The sequence below is a fragment of the Gouania willdenowi genome, chromosome 7 (assembly GCF_900634775.1).
Source record: "Gouania willdenowi chromosome 7, fGouWil2.1, whole genome shotgun sequence".
Taxonomy (NCBI): domain Eukaryota; kingdom Metazoa; phylum Chordata; class Actinopteri; order Blenniiformes; family Gobiesocidae; genus Gouania; species Gouania willdenowi.
Window position 1 is genome coordinate 31592758 of NC_041050.1, and position 19728 is coordinate 31612485.

Sequence of the window (19728 nt, forward strand, 5' to 3'; positions counted from 1 at the left end):
CGTAAACCCACAGTAATACAAACAAACAAAGTTACAACACAAATAAAGTCAAAGTCAAAAGTCAAAGTCAGCTTTATTGTCAATTCCTTTGCATGCACAAACATACAAGGGAATCGAGAAGACGTTTCTCACTTCCCACGGTGAACAGATAAAGTGCTCAGGCACAGCAGAAAATACATTCCTATACTAAAGGTAGACATACAATTTTTACAACAGATAAAACATTTACTAATACCAAACACTAAAACTAATACTAATATATAAATACTAAATACTAAAACTAATACTAATATATAAATACAGTGTGTAGGTGGGAGTAGCATACACAATATGACTCCAAAAGACAAACATTTTAGAATAAAAATACACTAAAGGACAACAGAAAAGAGCACACTACACAAACATACATAGAATGACAAAGAAACACACACAATTACTCTTAAAAACTATTTGTTCTTTCCTGTGTTAATGCTCAGATTGGCCATTATTCTAAATGCTGATGTGAATGTTGATAATGTGGCCCTTCGGTCAAACAAACACATTTTTGTGGCCCTCGCTGTGATAGAACCACTGATATAATGTCTCGTAACCTTTAACTTGAACAAAAAGATTTGATCTTACTATTAAAACATGGGTAGTATTGGATTGCAAAGGGTTTGGTGTTTCCAGCACTTGTTGCCAAGCTTCAGTCACAATGCATTGTGGTTCTGTGTAGTGATAAAAAGCAACCTGAGGACAGTCTACTTGTGTGTCTTTCTTCATTTATATGCCAGCGAAGGAATCCAAAGCTTGGTTTAAAAGCTACACCTTAGCAGCTAATTCATTTTTAATTACTCTGTTCCTGTTACCAACGATGATACCTTTACGCAAGAAAAGCAATCAATAATAAAAACTCACTAACATGTATTCTTAAGCCGAAGAATTAGGTCCATTTATGTTCAGTACCCAAACACACGGGCTCATTTTTCTCTTTTTGCAGTCTAAATTAATCAAATAGCCATCACTTTAAATTTTTGAACACAAAGATGACTTATTTTTTTGCAGTTTCATACTTGGACACCCACTTTCAGCTCTGGTATGTGGCCCATGAACTGTAGAGTGGGTTTTTGTTGCTTTTATAACAATGAGTCACACAAATTGTAAAGAGAGCAGGTGTCGTTTTAGACATTAATGTTACTTTGAGTGTGCATTCATTAACCATCAAGTGAGGGATTTTTGTAACTGAATAGCTTTAATATCCATGGAATGACTATGGGATGATGGCATTTTGATTAACATGACCTCTGAACTAATTCTACCCATTGGAAATGAGTTAAGCAGCTAATACAGGTTAGTCAAACTCATTTTAGTTCAGCGGCCAAATACAGAGCAGTTTATCTTAAGTATGGGCCGCAGACTGTAGGCAGGAAAATTAGTAATTTAAACATTATTGCGTTGTAGTTTGCACTTTCATGTATAAATAAATGATAAAATATTTTTGGCACCGATAATATCAAAGCAATAAGAGACATATATTAGTCCTAGTCCCTTCACTTTCAATTTATTTCATTTTGTGACCCATTTTTATGTAATTAGAGGACATTTCGTGGAATAATTTGAAGAAAATTGCATGATTTAGGAAAAATTGAGAAAGCAGGGAGAGCCCTGCTAATATTGTGGAGTTTCATTGAAAATGTGTATGAATTTTGACAATATCTACAACTGAATTAGTTGGTCATTTACACAAGGATTCATGGTTTCTCTGACTTCTGCTGCTCTAAAAAAACTCATTTTAGTTGAGGGACCAAGGGAGCAGTTTGATCTCAAGTGGGCTACAGATTGTATGTAGGAAAACAAGTCATTTCAACACTTCTATGTATATATAAACTACTAAATATGTAAGAAACTGACAATATCCAAGCAATAAGTGACAATTATCAGTCCCAAAAAAGTAATCACTTTAAATGGTCTAGATTTGTGACCAATTTGTATGACATTAGGAAAATATTATGTAATAATTTAAGGAATTTTTTTTTTTTTTTCCAACTGTTTAACAATAAAAATGACCGCAATCATGCAATATAAGCACCAGGAGCCCCTGCAAATATTGTTGAGTTTCATTTACACAATGGTTCACGTTTTCTTTGTCATTTTCACTATCTCCTGTGGGCTTCATCCAAAGGGCCGGATTTTGCCCTCGGGCCTTTAGTTTGATTTGGTGATTACAACATTACAATATCGGTTATAATGATAATTTCTATGTCTTATAGCTTATTTTGTATAAAAAAAGAGTCATTTTAGGAGTCACTGCTTTTGCTACTACTAATTTGATGGAAGTCTAAGTGCAGACCTTATCCTAAACAAGCCACACTACAGAACTCACTCACACATGCTGTCCTTTATGGGGAAGAAGTCAAAAGTTACACATTGTACACCTGTTTGTTAGCAAATTTAACTCAGAATGATCTTTCTGGTCAGACTTTATTGAGTTAAAAATATTGAGATGTATTTGAGAAAAAACATTGATATATGAGTTAATTGCTCCATATCGTCCAGCCCTGCCTCAGACTATGTTACTTCCCCTTTGTATTCGGGGTTATGTAGTGTTCACGTGCACTCCCATCCAAACCAGTGCCGTTTCCAGGTGATAAATGTTAGTTTTCCTAGTTATGGCTCATCTTTATTAAAAGTGCAGTCATCGCTTGGCCCTGACTCTGATACTTCTCTGCACTGCGCACCAACGTGATGCTGTCCTCCACACCACGCGCGCGCACACACACGCACGCTCCCATCCTTGTACAGCACTACATATGTAACAGTGGCCGATGGCGAGCCTTACGTTTCTTACCTTCTTTACAGTTTTCATGGTGGGGACCGCAGTGAAGGCTGCAGACGGCATTTCCCCGACGTTCATGTTCACATCGCTGCTGTTCTTGCTGACGGTTAACACCGAGTATTTCTCCGCCACGTTTTCGGTCTCTTTCACATATTTGGTGGCTTGTTTCACCTCCGTTTTGCTGTCCACTACCGCCTCTGTCATTGTCACCGAGTGCTGCTGAAACGCTCCCCGGGGAAAAGAGGAAGGGACGCCGGGCGGCTCGCTGGTGACCTGAAGTCAGTCCAGGGTCTTATTGTGAGTCTGAAGCTCCGGAGCCGCAGTGAGAGACACAGCTGAGCTCACACACACGCACACACACGGTAACGGCTGTCACGGAGTGGTGCCGACAGCTGTCCCGGTCCCGTTAGTTAGTCCGTCCGCTGTCATTCACAGCAACATCACCGAGGGAGGGAGGGGCGTCAATTTCATCCGTCACCTGCACCAATCAGTGCTCAGTGGGCGGGACAAACCCTTGTACAAAACCCGGTGTAGTAACAACCAGGACTTAGTGCCGTACTTAAGTTCTTACTCGGATAAGTCACTTTATTCTCTCCGTGTGTTCACTGCTTTACAACCATTCAGAGGTCTATAGGCTCGTTTTGAAGCGCCGCAGTGCAGTAATCTTAATCCCGCCCACTGTTTTCTTATTGGCTATGTTTGGATTCTACAGCTTCTGATTGGCTGAGCTCGATACGTAAGGTGCACAGAGGAGAGGCGATAAATCCACCTGACAGCGACCTTGTTTCAGACTGTGGGACAGTTTCTGCTCTTCCAGTCCAGACTGAGGATTTGGATCTTTTCTTTTTGTGTGACATAGTTCCAGAGTTAGGGTCATTCATAATTGATCATTAATTACAATTGTAATTTAAAAATCTATTGCTGTCATAATCGTAATTAAATTGTAACTGAGTTCAGATAATTGACTTTGTAATTGCCATGAAAATTCTATAATAGCTGTAAATTCGCCACAAAACTGGGGAACCATGTAACAGTTCTACACATGTAGGTAAATAGTTTCATATCAAGCTTTTCCACGTTTTACTATTAGAAAAATAAATAAATAAATCAAGCTCTAAACTGACACAAAAAGGCTCAGATGCCCACACCAATAATATTAAAACCTATATTTTCATTTATTAGGAGGCCTAAAAAGGTAAACAATAGATAGGAAAGTATATTTGTTTTTAGCATATTTTACAGCTGATTTAGGACCCGTTATCATAAAAGAAAATTAACAAAAGAGGAAGGTTAACTTTTATTAGGTTATTCATTTCAGGCTTGTAATTGGGGGGAAAAATGCTGGTCATTGTAATCGTAATTGAAAATATAATTGTAACTAAAAAAAAAAAAAATGACCCCAACCCTGAAAAGGATTCAACTCCAGGGACGGCTTTCCAGCCAGGCAACTAGCTTTTTATAGTTTTTAATAATTTAAAAAGGTATAATAAACACTGTTTACAAGTTTTCTCTTAATTTAATATTAAAAATCTGTAATTATACCTGCTAATATTCTACCCATATTTACACTAGTACACACTGTGTATAGACTTTTATTCTTTCATTCACCTAGGGGACCGAATGACCTAAAGTTAACTTAATATGTTCACTGTATCAAATATGAAATTTGGCTTGTTTGTTAATGATAAGAGGTGTTTATTGATAACCTGCCAAATGAGCTGAAAATTTCTCATATTGTGCATCCCTAGTTTTCTGAAAATAGTTTACACAAGTTTCCCTTTTCTTATTTATCAGTGGCTTTACAGAATTTATGTTGACGGTGTTAATAATTAAAGTTCCTTATTTTAGTTTAATAGTGTTTTGCTTTTTTGTCTTGAATCATTTTTTGGGTATTATAAGAATTTGCGTTCATGTACAGCAAGTGTCAAGCTCAAGGCCCGGGGAGACAGCAAAATGATAGTAAAACATGAAACATTTGGTAAATTAATTCAGTTGTAGATATGTCAGCACCTCCAAATACAAAAATTCAATTATAATGCATATCAGAGCTCAGTTTTCCCATTCTTCTATCAAATGACAGCAGTTATTTTAAATCTCAAAGAACTCTAAATTTTTTCCAAAATCTGGCAAATTTTCCTCAAATTATTCCACAAAGTTTATCCAAATTCCCAGAATCAGGGAAATTTAAGTGAAGATCCTGCAGACTGATATACTCACATAGTCTAACATTTAAATATCATGATGTACAGTATATATCCTGTGTATATCAATGTTCTTATTTTATATATCGAATAACAGCTTCTCATAAATAAAAATCCCATATTGATCAAACTCTAGCACAAATACCAAGTGGCTGAATTACTTAATATGTACAATACAACAAAAAAGGAAGCAGTCGGGGAAACCAAGTCACCAGATAAAAATGTATTTGATCTTCTCAACCAAATTTGTTCTCGTTATAAAAACACTAGATCATTGCATCATACTGATTAAAAAACATATCTACAAGAAAAAAAGATCAATCAGGAAACTATGACACAAGCTGTATTGTGTTTTGGTGCAACACAAATCTGTTTATCATGCAACAAATGTAATAAATTCTAAAGGCCCTGAAAGAACCACACACACAAAAAAAACAACTTCAGTTCACATTTGTTTCCCACAATTTCTATTGTTCCCAATTGGATAAATGTTGAAGTTTGTTTTGTTTACCTGCACAAGGCATGCATCAAAAAGAGACGTCATATACATAATTTACAACAGCTTCGCAAAGTGTCTGAATAAAGGGACATTAAAGAATATGGAAAGCACTCACTAATGAGACACAAACAAAGAAGGTGAGACCAAGTATGGCTTGATTTATGTCTATTCCTCTATGTGAGAGGTGAAAGGCCTTAGTTACCCATGACCAGTGTCAAAACAATAACAACACAAATCAATGGGTTGTCCAATTTGAAATGGAAAAACACTAAAACAATTCACCAGCTCAGCCGTTACATGGCCAGCTCATTGGAGTAGAAACCCTGCGGCCCTACGGACGTGTGGTGAACGATGACAGGGCAAGCGGGGGCAGAGGAGGGCATACGACGTGGAGGGTCCTTCAGTGTTGAGGCAAGTTCAGGCAGAGGGGCCATGTTTGTTGAAGTGCTATGAGACACGGATCATCGTAGCCACCGTCTCGTCTACTGCTGCCTGTCCGACTTCCTGTTGCTGCTGCTGCTGCAGATTCCACGGGAAAAAAATGATGATAGCATGCTTACATTCTCAACAAAGCACATGTTACACATTTAAATTTACATGAACCATTTAAAATAAGGATGTAACGATTCATCCATTAGATCGATGAATCGATTTTGATTCCTATGATTCAACTACATTGATCTGTGCTCGGCAACTTGGCCTTCCGGATGAAAATTGATATAAATTTGTTTTAAAAGATACTCAATCGATTGTATCGATACAAGGAAATAAAGCATTGGATTTCAGCACGGCAGACTTTATATGGATGCGTTTTAAAAGCGTTTTTAATAATGAAGACATTACGGCATTAGCTCGTTAGCATTAGCTCTGCAGAAGCTGCCTCAGGCTCACTATCATGTTAAAATTAAAAGCTGCAGGTTTAACCACTGCTCATTTAACCTGAACAGATCTCATTTGCAAAAAAAAAAACAAAAGAAAGAAAAATAGAAAGGTTTAGGAAAAGCAAGTTTGAAAAGGTGGGTTTTGCGGTTAATATTCAATTATTTTTCATGTTGAAAAAACAAGCAGAAGAATTAGGTAGACCTAATATGTATTTTTATTGAAAAAGTATTGAGTATTGAGAAGTTAACATCCCGTTAATTTAAATTAAAGTGTTAGTTGGACTTAATTCAAATAAAATGTGAATACATTTGACATAAAATGTTGTTTACTTGTTTGTTTATGTCCCCAATTAATTTATAGATGATTCCCTGACAAGAAACAACAGGAATCTATGAAAGCTCACCTGCACTGTATGCAGTATACAGGTATTTATTTCACTTACACTGGTTGAATTATTATTATGGAAAAAAAAAGTTACTAAATCGATTTCAGATCGAATCGTTAATTAATATCGTCCTTGATATTGAATCTGCAACAGCGAATTGTTGCTAAAACAAATCGTTACACCCCTAGTTTAAATCATCACATGCCTGAGCAAATAACTAGTAATCATTTTAGAACAGAGCTCCACACCTGTGCTAAAGCCAGCGCCATTTCCTCTTTTTCCTTTGGTGAGAAGAAACGTCCTCCATCTCCTCGTTTGCGCTGCATCGCATGACGATGACGAGACTCATGTAGATATTTCTGCTGGGAAAAATTAACAGAGAAAACATATGCTAAGCATCTGGGACCATTACCACTTTAACCCAACTTAACTTTATCTTCCTCAGTGATGGGTGATATTATCAGCTGATATTGGCCATAAAATGCAATATCGGTTGACATTGGTATTGGTTTTTTCACTGATAATGAAAAAACCAATGTGATGTTGCTTGAAAAAACATCAAAAACAAATCTGGCACTTTTTCAACGACTAAAGTTGAAAGTTGATTATTTAGGGCCCTAAGACAAAATGACCAATGAAAACGGAATTAACCGTTGAAGACGGAAATTGACAGAATGAGGATGAAACGCCGTCACCGTGAGGCAAGGAATGTTTTTTCCATGGGGAATTTTTTTTAGGGAGCACTCATGGCCGCTTCAAACACCGTCTAAACTGCCAAAAAACTACACAACTCATCCCTCACTCCAAAATACGGAGCCACCAGCTACCGCTTAACTTTAAAGTGTTTGTGAAGCTCCGCTCGTTTCTTGTGTTTCTCAGCTGCTGCGCTCTGTGAAAACATGATCACTTTCACCTGCTCAGAGAGGAAGTATATATCGGTTAATATCGGACATTTTGTGTTGGACAATATCAACATATCAGATGTCGGCAAAAGATAAAAATGAAACAACCCTTAACTTCATGCAAAGCTTTAATTATAGCTGTTTAAGTACTAAAAGGTCATTTATATTTCAGAAAAAAGGAGAATAATCCTATATGTAGAGTTTGCATGTTCTCCCCCATGGTTTCATGGTTTCTTGTGGGTGCTCTTGGTAATGACGATGGCCAACTACTACTGAAATAAGTGACCATACCCTCCTTTCTTTAGGAATCTTGCCCTCGGCCTCCAGCTTGGCTCGAGCCTGCCTTCGCTTTAGGATGCGATGGTACTGCTTGGCGTTGACGTAAAGAGGCTCCTCCTCCAGCATTTCTGCTCCTGGAAGGGGGATACGCTGCATTGTGGGAACTCCACCTCCTCCAGGTACCATCTGACAGATGAGACATGACAAACGTGTACAACATTAAGTGTGTGTGTGGCTTTCAGCACAGACTACAAAGGAAAGAGATAATGATTGAAATACTGCAGTGCAAATCACTTAATAGGCTGCACTATTAGATAATTACAAAATTAAACTACACGTCACACAGGCCAAACTTCAGTCGTGGAGGGCTGCTAATCTGCATGTTTCAGACGTCTTCCTCACTCCAACAGATCAGATTGTAAAATATAGCTTGTCCTCATGCATGCAGGAGAAATGCATGAGGACACTAACTTTATTCTGGTGTGTTGGAGCAGAGACAGACATCTAAACCACGAGTTCTAAACTGGTCTCATCATGAAACCCACATTTTGCCAGGGTCATTAAATAGCCACCCAACCAAATTTAGTTTTTTCAATACTAGCTGATGATCTTTTTTAAAAAAACATAAATCAATATATTTTCCTGTGTAACATGCATTTCATAGCATGCCTATCAAAATAAACATTTCTTTCAAAATAAAAGACACGTCCAACATGAGAGACATTAGAGAAACGCCAGTATTTATCTATTTTTGACCAGGTGTCCGCAAAACACTTTTGGGTCCCAACCCACAAGTTGAGAATTGCTGATCTAAATTATACTGAAAATGGCTCCTCCAGGAACCCAAATGGAAATCTTATATTGACAAAGCTTTTAGTTAAACGGGAGTTCCTTCAAACTCCCTATTCATTTGTGTCAATGATGGTGAGAAACTGAATAAATGTCCACTTAATACTATGCTTGCTGTGCACTTGTAGGACACACCATTTTGGTTCAAGTAACAGCATAAGCACTCTAACTCCCACTTATAAACCCCACTGGTTTATTACTTCTGTGTAACAGCCTGGGCTTTTGAGGTGGAATTAAAGCATTTGAGAAACACCCAAAAAAATGTCAATGATAATGAGCACCAAGATGATCAGAACATTGCATTTAGACAGAAAAAGAAATGAAGAAGAAAAAAAGGAGAAAAGAAAAAAGTGGTTGTGGTTGTTCCATTATTAGACGTTTGTGGGTGTGAAAATGTAACCAAAAAAAAAAAAAGAATGAGATGTTGGGTACCTCGGCACAGGGTCTTACCATGACCATTCCACCTGCATTGACCATGTTTCCGGAGACGGGCAGGGTGACGGTCACAGTGCCTTGGCCGCTGTTGGTGGTGTTTGTGGTGGCACCTCCTGCCTGTACGATCTGGGCTCCGGCCAAGCTGGCAGCAGGAATTGTTATCATTCCTGCAAGAGAGTAACCGTCTCAGAACTGAGCCAGAATGATATTTAACTTTGGTCCAGCATTCTAAGCTCACTAAAGAAAAGCTGAGCTCAGACGGTAAATGTTACCTTGCTGCAGCACAGTGCCGTCTGCATTAACAGGCTGGTAGACGATGGTCTGCCCGTCTGCCGTCTGGGCCACCTGCTGACCCTGCACACTGATCTGCTGCCCCTGTACAAAGGCACCGACAACAATTATTACCTCTTAAAAACATTTATCATCACTCAAAAGACTTGATCACATTTGGCATGAATCAGGTTCACCAACTTTGAAGCAAGTGGTACAATCTCTTGTGCTGCCTCACCTTGAATACTGTTCAGTAATCTGGTCGGAAACCACTAAATCAGATTTAAGTAGACTTAAAGTTGCCCAGAACAAGTCTGCTCACCTAGCTTTGAGGTGTCCCTACAGGACCATTATCACTGATATGCACTGCACATTGTCATGGCCACTCATTGAAATTAAAATGCATTATAATTGATTAATATTTATAAAAAACATTGTTTTAACTGGCCAACCGAGATTATTTCAAGAAAAGATCAAATACTCCCATCATATCCACTTTTACAATACTTGACTTGCTTCAAACTCCAACTTAGTCACCAATCGTCTTAATACCAACTATTTACAAATATCTGTATTTATTTTAAAGCTTGTGGAACAAATTGCCTATAGGGACCTGAAACACATGTCAACTTTAAGCATATTTAAAAATGCTTTAAAATCATATTTTTAACAATTATTATATATCATTTATTTTTCAATTTATTTGATGGTGTAATACAAATGTAGAAATTCTTACATGTACTAGAATCTTGATTTTTTTTTTATTTTATTCTTATGGATCCAAGGGAGATTACCAACCACCATGGTGGAGGCTAATGGGGGATCCAATGAATAAATAAACAAATGAACTATAGCATAGCCAAAAATGTACAGGATTTATGTATACAACATTTTATGCAAAGAATAAATGAAGTAAGATGCCAATGAAGTGAAGCAACACTCACTGTCTGCTGTGAATACATTACCTAATACATTGTCATACATGCAGTAATGTGATTCCACCAAATAAAACACATTTAAATAAATCATTTTTTAAAATGTCTCAAGTGATTTGTGCATTCACTGGTCAGACCTGGTTCTGTCCTGCAGTGATTGCCGCCTGTGGCTGCTGGATTATGATTTGCTGGGGCTGGCCCTGCTGGCCCTGAAGTTGGAGAGTCTGGCCTCCTTGGAGCTGGATCTGACCTGGCTGCACAAGCTGGATCTGCACAGACAGGACTGCACTTTCAAATAATTCATTTTATTTATAAGCACTTTGAAAAAACTCAAAGACACCTTACAGTTAAAACAATTACAAACAACAACAAAGGTAAATACAGAAAAAACGTAACAATCATAAGTTAAAAGCTAGTTTAAAAAGGTGAATTTTGATGAGTGATTTGAAGGTTGGAGGTCGGTACAGCGTTAAATGTGCGCAGGGAGTGTGTTCCAGAGGGAGGGGGCAGCTATGGAGAAGGCTCTGTCCTCCTAGGTTCAGTGCTTGGTTCTGAGAGGGGGAGATAGGAGGTTGGCTTGAGAAGAACGGAGGCTGAGGATGTAGGTGAGCCGTGAGGTAGGAGGGGACCTGGTGGTTAAGGGCTTTATGTGTGAGGAGAATGGTTACGGTAACGGACAGGGAGTCAGTGGGGATTTTGAAGGACTGGGGTGATGCGTTTTTGGGTATGGGTGAGATGGCGTGCAGCAGAGTTTTGAACGTATTGAAGTTTATTAAGGACTGGATGATGTGCCAAATAGGATTCTATTTGCAATAGTCGATTCTGGATGGGATTAATGCATGGATATGGGTTTCAGAAGCAGAAAATGAGATAAGTGGACGGGGGCGGGCTATCATCATCAATTCATCCAATATATGTGAAAATAATTCACTTAAAACAGGTTTAAAATAAAGTGTTGTTTCCAACGTATTGTGTCTCACCTGCTGTAGACCCTGTGCTCCAGAGACTGGGACCTGCATTATGGTCTGTCCCTGACCTCCCGACATGGCCTGAACCATTATAGGTTGTCCCGATGACGTGATGAGCTGCCCACCACTCACCTGAACCATCAAAGGCTGTCCTTGGACCTACAAGGACACACACAGGAAGCTGTTACAGCAGAAATGACAGTGTGTCTCACAGGTTCAATGTAAATGATGGCTCGACAGAATATTCAACGGCCCACTGTCACGTCTTCTGTTTTATTCAACATTAACACGTTCAATTCATCTTTTGATGTGCCCCATCACTATCCACAAAAAAGCTCTACATTTTATACGGTTACAATCTGTTAGATTGTCTGTGATCTCAGAGGAAAAGTGTCAGTTACACCCAAATTTGATATGAACTCACCTTTATTGTGGATGAATTAGGGCTGGGCAATATGGACCAAAATTCATATCTAAATGTGTGAGTGAGTGCTGTAGTGTGGCTTGTTTAGGAGAAGGTCTGGGTTAGGATGCGCTCAGCAATCCATCCAACTGTGCTTTTTATGCTGTTCTGAAAAGTAGTGAAAGCAGCAACTCCTAAAAGGAGTATTTGAATGTAGGGGTGTCCCGATCCGATATCGATATCGTTCCGATATCAGCCAGAAAACGATCATCGGATTTTATCGGACTGCATCTAAAATCTCCGACATACGCACTCCGACAAAGTTTTTGTCCCCACCATATATTGACAGTAAAATATAACTGAAATGAACTTGAATTGTTGACTATTGTTCTGTTTGAGTAACATCACTTGATCAAGCCTTTTCTAACATTTTAAAATACAAAATAAGTAATAAAAAAATTTATGATTCATGCTGATATCCTATCGAATCGGTATCGGCCAATACTCAAGGCTGCAATATCAGTATCGTATCGGAAGTGAAAATGTTGTATCGGGACATCCTTATTTGAATATAAAATCAGCTATATAATAATAAATTTATCGATATAGGTGATATCTTGAATCTCGATATATTGCCCAGCACTAGGATGAATAAATTATACTGCATTTATGCACACATATAGTCAAAGACTTCACTTCTTTAAATGAAAACTCCAGACAGCAGTCAGTGTGTGACAGCAAAAATAAACCAGCATCAATTCCTATACAAACATCAAACTACATGATAAGATGCAACAGTTATTTCACATCCACATGAATCATGTATCCATGAGAAAGTGTCTGGCTTTTCAAGCTAAAACTAAAATGCAAACACAACTCAGACAGAAGCCTTTTGACAACCAGGACAGCATAAGCACACTGTACTGAAGAACATGCTCTCACATGCTGAATGATAACAATAAAACCAAATGACACAGATGGGTCAATAAAAAAATAATAATAAATTAAACAAAACAGCCCTTGTTTCACATGCATACTGGTCAGCTGTACAGGCGATCATGGGACTGACACAGGGCGGCGGTGACACCACTACCTGGAGTGTCTGCACCTGCTGGCCTGAGGCCGTCACCACCGGCGATTCTGTTTGCAGCTGCACAGCTGTCACTGTGCCCTGTGTCTACGGGCAAGGCAGGACAATACAGGCTTAAACATAGAACCATCAGGACATCAGATGGCACCAACTGCCATTCTCAGACCGTTTGACGTTCAATATAATTACAAGTAAAATTGTACATAAGTTATATTTCAGCACCATGGAATTTGCAACGTCCGAAAATATCAAAAGGTTGAATGACCTTAAATGCATGAGGTGAACTATGAAAAAAATGATGGATGGTACTTTAAAAGAGTTGAAGGAGAGAGTGCATACAGGGTGGAGTTGTAGAGGCAAAGTGACGTGTAACGGAATGAAGGCGCTTTAACTCAATGTGAAGGTTTAAAGCAGAGCTGTCCATGCCAAGTATTGCAAATCCACAAATTCAGATGGTTTTTAAATGTTTTCCTGCTTCAACACTGCTGAGAAGCTCATTATAAGGCTTTCTGCAGAGATACAAGATGACACTCCATTGGAGTCTGGAGTGATGGAGCTGGGACACTAGGCCTAAAACTATTTGATCTAAGTCAGTGCAGTGCTTTTCTTAGTGTTACTGGAGCTGCTGGATCTTATTTTTGCTCTTCTGCTCACTCATTGCACCGGAACTAACTTTAAAGAAGCAATGCTGCCATTACTTTTTCTATCAGAATACCCTAAGACTCCAAGAAGTGGGACCACTACACACTTCCTTAGAAGTTTATGTTCTTCAGGGGGAGAGAAAAACAGTAAGGAAGGAATTTTTATACCAGAACTGAAGGACAACCACAGGCCGGAAGCATTTTACCTGAGGGTGTATTACTTCAACTGGTCATTGTAACAACTGGTGATGCTTTAATGGCATCAAGCAGTGATTTTATCTGGTTCACTGGTTTATTTGTGGAAACTTTATTGCAAAAATATTGATAAAACATGTAGAAAAATGATAATCATTACTTAAATTAGGATACTGTTATTTAGCTTAATGTTTAAAGGAGACTGTTTGTGTTATTGACATATTTTGTGGCTATACACGCCCCAAACATACTGTAGCTAGAAAAACTGCACAAATTTTCACCGCCAAAAATTTTAAAAATGTAGGTTGTGTTTTACTTTTTAAGTTAAATATCAGTTTTTTTTGTGTGGTTGTGGTTCCTCGGGCAATGTTGCATTTTAGACCTTTATTTAAATAACCGGCTATATCGAATCGGCCGATATTTAGCATTTTATGCAATTAATGTGATCGGCTGTAATGTCTGTATTCTCTCCGGGGGCCGAAGCTATCCTCAGCTCTGGGGTTAACTCCTTTGCTTCACAGCAGTCATTGAGTATGGTACTCCGGTTTAATTTAACAGCTGTAACGTTTACTTTGCCAATCATTAAAAACGGCATACAGCTTATAATCGATCTGCTCCGGTCACACACGCTCCCTCACTCCGCACAATGGTCAAGCAGTTAAAGGGCCACGCACCCACCTGTACACTCTGACAACAAGGTCAGAGTGTATGTGTGTGTAGGGCCCTAGAAAATCTGAGTAAACAGAATCGAGGACGGAATCATGGAATGCCTGTAAAGCTCTGTCCGTTTTTTGTGTAGCGCAGTGTCGCTCCGTGAGAACGTGATCAGCTTTAATCATCTTCACCTGCTCAGTTTGAACTGTTATGCCTGGCTAACTAAGAATAACTCAGTCTGTTTTGTCTTTATGTTATTTTTATTCCAGCCTTTTGTCCGTGCTTGTAGGTTCACAGTCAGCAAGTTACCTCAATTACAACCGTTTCAATGGGAACTTCCGGTTTACAAAATAAAAGTCAGTTGGAGCAACGTTATTAGAATGTTACATTCTAACATCTGATCAGAGCTACAGAAGCTAGGAAAATTTAAATTAGGGTAATTAAAAGAAGTTGATCAAAACTTAATCAATAAGCCTGCTCAGATTCAGTAAACCATTGATTCCTGAGAAAAATTACTAAACTATTGGACAATTGTAAAACCTGCTGGATTTGAAGCCCTTCAAACATGAGCTGTAGGTGTCAGAGATGAAGATGCTCAGGGTTTTGTTTTTTGTAAATAACCATGACGAACAAGAAAAAACCTGAGAGGAAAAGCTCAGAGAGAAGTTGAGATGGTTTGAGTCTGAAGGAAACAGATGTAGATCATGTATACTGGACAGAGGATGTTGCAGATGTGGATGTCAGGCAGGATTCAGAGAGAACGACAACATAAGTTTTGTGGCTGTAGTGATGGAGGACATTAGGATAGTTTATAGCAATGGTGCAAAAGAAAGTAGAAAACTTGCTGTAAATATCTGCATTTATATTTAGTAGTTATTGAGTTATGTCACAACTTACATCTTTGATGAATCAAACAAGTGAGTAACAAATAGGGATGATTCACTCAACTCCCGATACGATTCGATTCACAATACTGGGTTCACGATACGATTCTCTCACAATTTATTTTACAAAATGGGACTGTAGACAATTTTTTTTTTTTTGGGAAAAAAACTAGAGAATACTGTATTATTTTCCTTTTATTTTTCATTGTCAAAAGAATTCCTTGATAAACTATTTAAAACAATGCAATTTAACTAACAATAAATCTTTAATGAAATAAATAAAGGAATAATACAAATGAAAATGAAGCCTATTAATTTAAATTCTGGTTCTATAATAAACAATGCAAAACTGCATAATAGTTATTTTTCTTTTAAAAGTGCAACGGAAAATGTATTTTGTGCCTTAACAATTGGAAAAACCGTGATTGGACTGAATTACGTCATATTTGTTTGAACCAGCAGAGGGCGCTGGTATCCCAGTGGTCGGTTGGCATGCAGATATCTTGCAGTGAAGAAGAAAAGCTATGCTAGCAGACAGAGCTAATAGAAAAACTTTTACAGATATTCAAGTAATATTACAGATATTCTTTCGGTGCTAAAGGGGTAATGAATCATTTATTAATATATTTAAGAGTAGAAGACGGCCAGAAAGAAAGTATTAGCAGACTCCGCCCGCCGCCTACACTTGTGGATATCAACCGTGATACCTATGAATCGATTTTTAACTGCCTTACGATTAATCGTTACATCCCTAGTAACAAATGAGTGATGTTTTCCTTTTTAGAAAAAATTATTGTGGAAAACTGTTTTTGACGTCCTCAAAATTTGACACAATTAAATACTATTGATTGATATTTGCAGAAGAGGCCTTTTTGTTCACAGGGAAATGGTTCATAAAAAGAATAACGGTTCAAAAAAAAAAAAAATTAAAGCCAATATTAAAAAAATACAGTATCTTTCAACTGCATTGACAGTTACTGTATGACTAATATCACATTTTTAAAAACATGCTGAGAGTTTTTAATTGTTAGTGTGGCAACAGAAGACACATAAAGGAGGTCCATTAAAAAACTTGGCTGTGTGTTGATGCCGTTGATGCATAAACACGACAACTAATTTCAACAAACATTAAATAAAAAAACAGGAGACCCAAAGTGACAACGAATATAAGATATCCAAAAAATGTTTGCACCTCAGAGAACTGATGGTGTGAACTCACCTGCTGGATCTGTCCATTCTGAGTCTGCACAACTATCTGCTCCCCAGTGGTAGTGCTGGCAGTGGTATACTGCTCCATATCCTGAAAGAAAGCCAACGTTTACACAGACGCATTAGTTTAGTGCAATAACAGCAGATGTTCAAAACATTTCCTGCTTTTACCAGAGAGAACAAATGAGTGAATTCAAAGGAATTTGGATATAAAATAATCTGTTTACAGCATTTTAGTAGTTGAAGCTAATCTATCCAATGAGACTGACAAATGTGTACTATTTTAGGTTTGCCAGTGTGTTAATCCCAATTTTTGACCATCACACTAGCAAGAAACTTGTGTTTTCACAATATATTAGTGGCGAGCGGATCAAGTAAAAAATATCAATAGCAATATCGGTATAGGTGTTGGATGATACCAGTGTAAAAAAGATCAATACCCTAGTTTTATTTTCTTAACCTGCACTAGAAAAATATTATTATAGAACAACCTAACTCCGTGAGAAAGGTGACATAAGACATAAAAAATAACAACAAAAAACATTTACTGAAATTTAAAATGAATGATTACTGAATGATTACATACAAGTTCTAGACTTACTATATTATTACTTCACAGGGCCGATTCCATAAGAGCATTGGAATTAATATAATATTTTTATATTGTCATTTCTCAACTCTACTGAAAAAACATTTAGATTAATGATTTTTTTTTTTTTGCACTTTGTCTATTTTAAAGAAGAAAAAAAAAACACGACAATGTTAGGAGAAAATTGATTTTGTTACTGTTCTATCGTTTCTGAACTAAAATATACATCATAATAATTAAGTATAATGTAGTAGCCTAAACTCAGTCGTGGGTTTTAATAAAAAAAATAACCCCCTAAATATAGGTCAACAGTTTGATTATACATTATCAACCACAGATATTTAAAAGCATCGGTATCGGCGATAGAGGCCCTGTATTCACTTGGTATCGAATCGAATTGCCCACGACCACTATATACAGTAAAATGGCCTTATTGGTTTTGATATCAAATTAAATTGAGTCATTGATTTGAACCAGTGCTCAATATATGATATACCATCAACCATTAGTTACTTTTTAATTTAATCCTTACAACCTTGAATTGAACAGTAGAGTTTATGTAATATGGAACTATGTCATTCTGATACTTTTTGTATTAACAGGTACATTAATGAGCTAACGGTTAGCATCGTATATATGATAAACTTCGCACAGACTCTGTATTATTTGCTCTTTATGTGAACTTTGGGTGTAATTGACTGCTGGTTGATGTAAACCACGGTGCTTTTGGCTCAGGTCGTGTGTTTATACTGCTGCTTTTGGGCTAACGCTAACCGTTAGCTTGTGCTAATCGACCCGCTGGGTTCGGGTCTCACTGCAAACACCGAGAACAAAGAGCCTCGTGCAGGCATACCCGAGCGGGACAACGCTGCCTACCCGCACGGACATTTGAGCAGTTTTTTTCTTTTAGCCGGGTTAGTAATGTGGTTGGTCCATTACAAACCAATCCGTGCTGACAATAACCAATGCCTTCAATCGGGGCTGCCTTACCGTGTCTCTGCTGTCCGGTTTCCCTCTGATTGGCTCTAGTACAGCTCGCTCAAGCCCAATCAACAAAGTGAGCGCACAAAATGGCGCAAATGAAACAACGACGCCCAGACGCACGAGGGACAGGCTGCAATTAGATAGTCCAACCGACAGATGTCACTGTTTACACCTTTCTAACAGTCACACCAGCGTTTTCACCATATATATAACAATAACACGATGGTTTTCTCCTGAAAACAGGTTACGTTCAAACTCTGAGTATCTTCGGACAGGAAAACTCTGTGTTGACGTCATTGTATATTTTTATATGTAAAATCAATAGAATTAATCTGAAAGACTTCGTGGCGCAACGGTAGCGCGTCTGACTCCAGATCAGAAGGTTGCGTGTTCAAATCACGTCGAGGTCAATGTTTTGAGTGGATTTATGACCATTTATTTAAACTTCATATATATATCGCCCACAACACAACATAGTAATATCATAGCGCGTATCACAGTTAAAGGGTAAGTCGCTTTCAAAGTTGTCATACAATACTTTCCCTCAATAAACAGTGCATTTACACATAAATAATGCCAAAGTGCACTTAATTGTATTTTTTTGTATGTAAAATCAAAAAAACAATTTTATTGCTACTGCATAAGACTTCGTGGCGCAACGGTAGCGCGTCTGACTCCAGATCAGAAGGTTGCGTGTTCAAATCACGTCGAGGTCAATGTTTTGAGGGTCTTCTTCTTCTGTGTATTTCTACGGCAGTTGGTAACCAAGTTTTGAGGGTCACTTATTTCATATTGTGCCAATACCAAGAGTAAGTCATTTCATAGCTCTCATCAAGAAATATAACATTCTTAAGAAAAAGCCATCAGCGAAGAACCTGAAATAGAGGGGGAATTAGAAGTTCTTTTAAATTTCAATTTATTCTCGTTTTTAATAAAAAATAATAATAAAAAAAAAAAGTCGTATAATTGTTGACATGCATGCTGTTAGAATCATCAGCAAAGAACCTGAAATAGAACCAATTTGTGGGGAATTAGAACTTCTTTTCAATTTTAATTTATTCTCATTTTTTTGAAAAAAAAATAAAAAATAATAATTGTTAACATGCATAACAGCCACATGATATGGTATTTTTTCAGAAATAAATATAATTCCTAATTTTTATACAAATTTATACATGACTTCGTGGCGCAACGGTAGCGCGTCTGACTCCAGATCAGAAGGTTGCGTGTTCAAATCACGTCGGGGTCAATATTTTGGAATGGCACTCAATTCAGATCAGCTGACCAGCAACTGTGAAGGATAGACAACAAATTAATACTGCTAATACATCCAGTGCTATGTTTAGGTTTTATATACACTTTGATTACATTATCAAAAGACCAGTTTAATCCTCGTCATCTTATTGACATGAATCAAATTATTATTATATATATATATATATATATATATATTGTTTTTACATGAGTTTATTACCTACGCAGTCATGGTAATCCTGAGTTTACCATGTTACCTTGACCGGAGCGTGTTAGCTGAGCTCGAGCTGCTTGGCAGAGGTCTGCGCTCTCCGAGTGCTTTTCTAGTTTATTTAATGTTTTTAACCTTGATTTAAAGGTAGAGAGACTTAGTGGTACCAGGATTGACTTTGCTGCACTCAATAC

At 37.7% G+C, this 19728-nt stretch overlaps 2 protein-coding genes and 3 non-coding genes across 12 annotated transcripts in view; 3 read left to right on the forward strand and 2 right to left on the reverse strand.

Moving 5' to 3' along the window:
• The window catches only part of LOC114467027 (S-adenosylhomocysteine hydrolase-like protein 1), a 29063-nt gene extending 25649 nt beyond the window's left edge, over positions 1–3414 (reverse strand). Inside the window, exon 1 of the mRNA XM_028452992.1 lies at positions 2828–3414. Coding sequence (XP_028308793.1) covers positions 2828–3019 — 192 coding nt within the window. The 5' untranslated portion in view covers positions 3020–3414. The remainder of the gene's footprint in view (positions 1–2827) is intronic.
• Positions 3415–5224: 1810 nt separating this feature from the next.
• Positions 5225–18220, reverse strand: LOC114467395 (nuclear transcription factor Y subunit alpha-like). 8 transcript variants are annotated; one of them, XM_028453643.1, is made up of 10 exons: positions 18076–18220; positions 16507–16587; positions 12914–13000; positions 11433–11579; positions 10590–10721; positions 9520–9622; positions 9263–9414; positions 7976–8149; positions 7031–7141; positions 5225–6034 (listed from the first exon to the last, which is right to left on the reverse strand). In XM_028453643.1, exons 2-10 carry the CDS (start codon positions 16582–16584, stop codon positions 5963–5965), a joined length of 1056 nt encoding a protein of 351 aa, XP_028309444.1. In that variant the 5' UTR covers positions 16585–16587; positions 18076–18220; the 3' UTR covers positions 5225–5962. The 8 variants fall into 8 exon arrangements, with proteins under 8 accessions (XP_028309444.1, XP_028309443.1, XP_028309442.1 ...); XM_028453642.1 differs by having other exon boundaries at positions 7031–7144; XM_028453641.1 differs by having other exon boundaries at positions 5225–6031; positions 9245–9414.
• A 187-nt stretch (positions 18221–18407) lies between these two features.
• Positions 18408–18479, forward strand: trnaw-cca (transfer RNA tryptophan (anticodon CCA)). Its single transcript has one exon. It is a non-coding gene; the product is annotated as a tRNA-Trp (tRNA).
• Positions 18480–18713: 234 nt separating this feature from the next.
• trnaw-cca (transfer RNA tryptophan (anticodon CCA)) lies at positions 18714–18785 on the forward strand. The gene has a single exon. It is a non-coding gene; the product is annotated as a tRNA-Trp (tRNA).
• A 461-nt stretch (positions 18786–19246) lies between these two features.
• On the forward strand, positions 19247–19318 carry trnaw-cca (transfer RNA tryptophan (anticodon CCA)). Its single transcript has one exon. It is a non-coding gene; the product is annotated as a tRNA-Trp (tRNA).
• Positions 19319–19728: the final 410 nt, after the last annotated feature.

Bases quoted from the DNA above. Each gene is read 5' to 3' on its own strand.
- LOC114467395 (XM_028453637.1), bottom strand. From the start codon at position 16,584: ATGGAGCAGTATACCACTGCCAGCACTACCACTGGGGAGCAGATAGTT. The intron at 9,623-10,589 runs GTCTGACCAGTG...GCCTTTGTACAG, and splicing joins TCACTGCAGGACAGAACCAG to GGGCAGCAGATCAGTGTGCA. The intron at 8,150-9,244 runs GTACCCAACATC...CTCATCTGTCAG, and splicing joins TGGTAAGACCCTGTGCCGAG to ATGGTACCTGGAGGAGGTGG.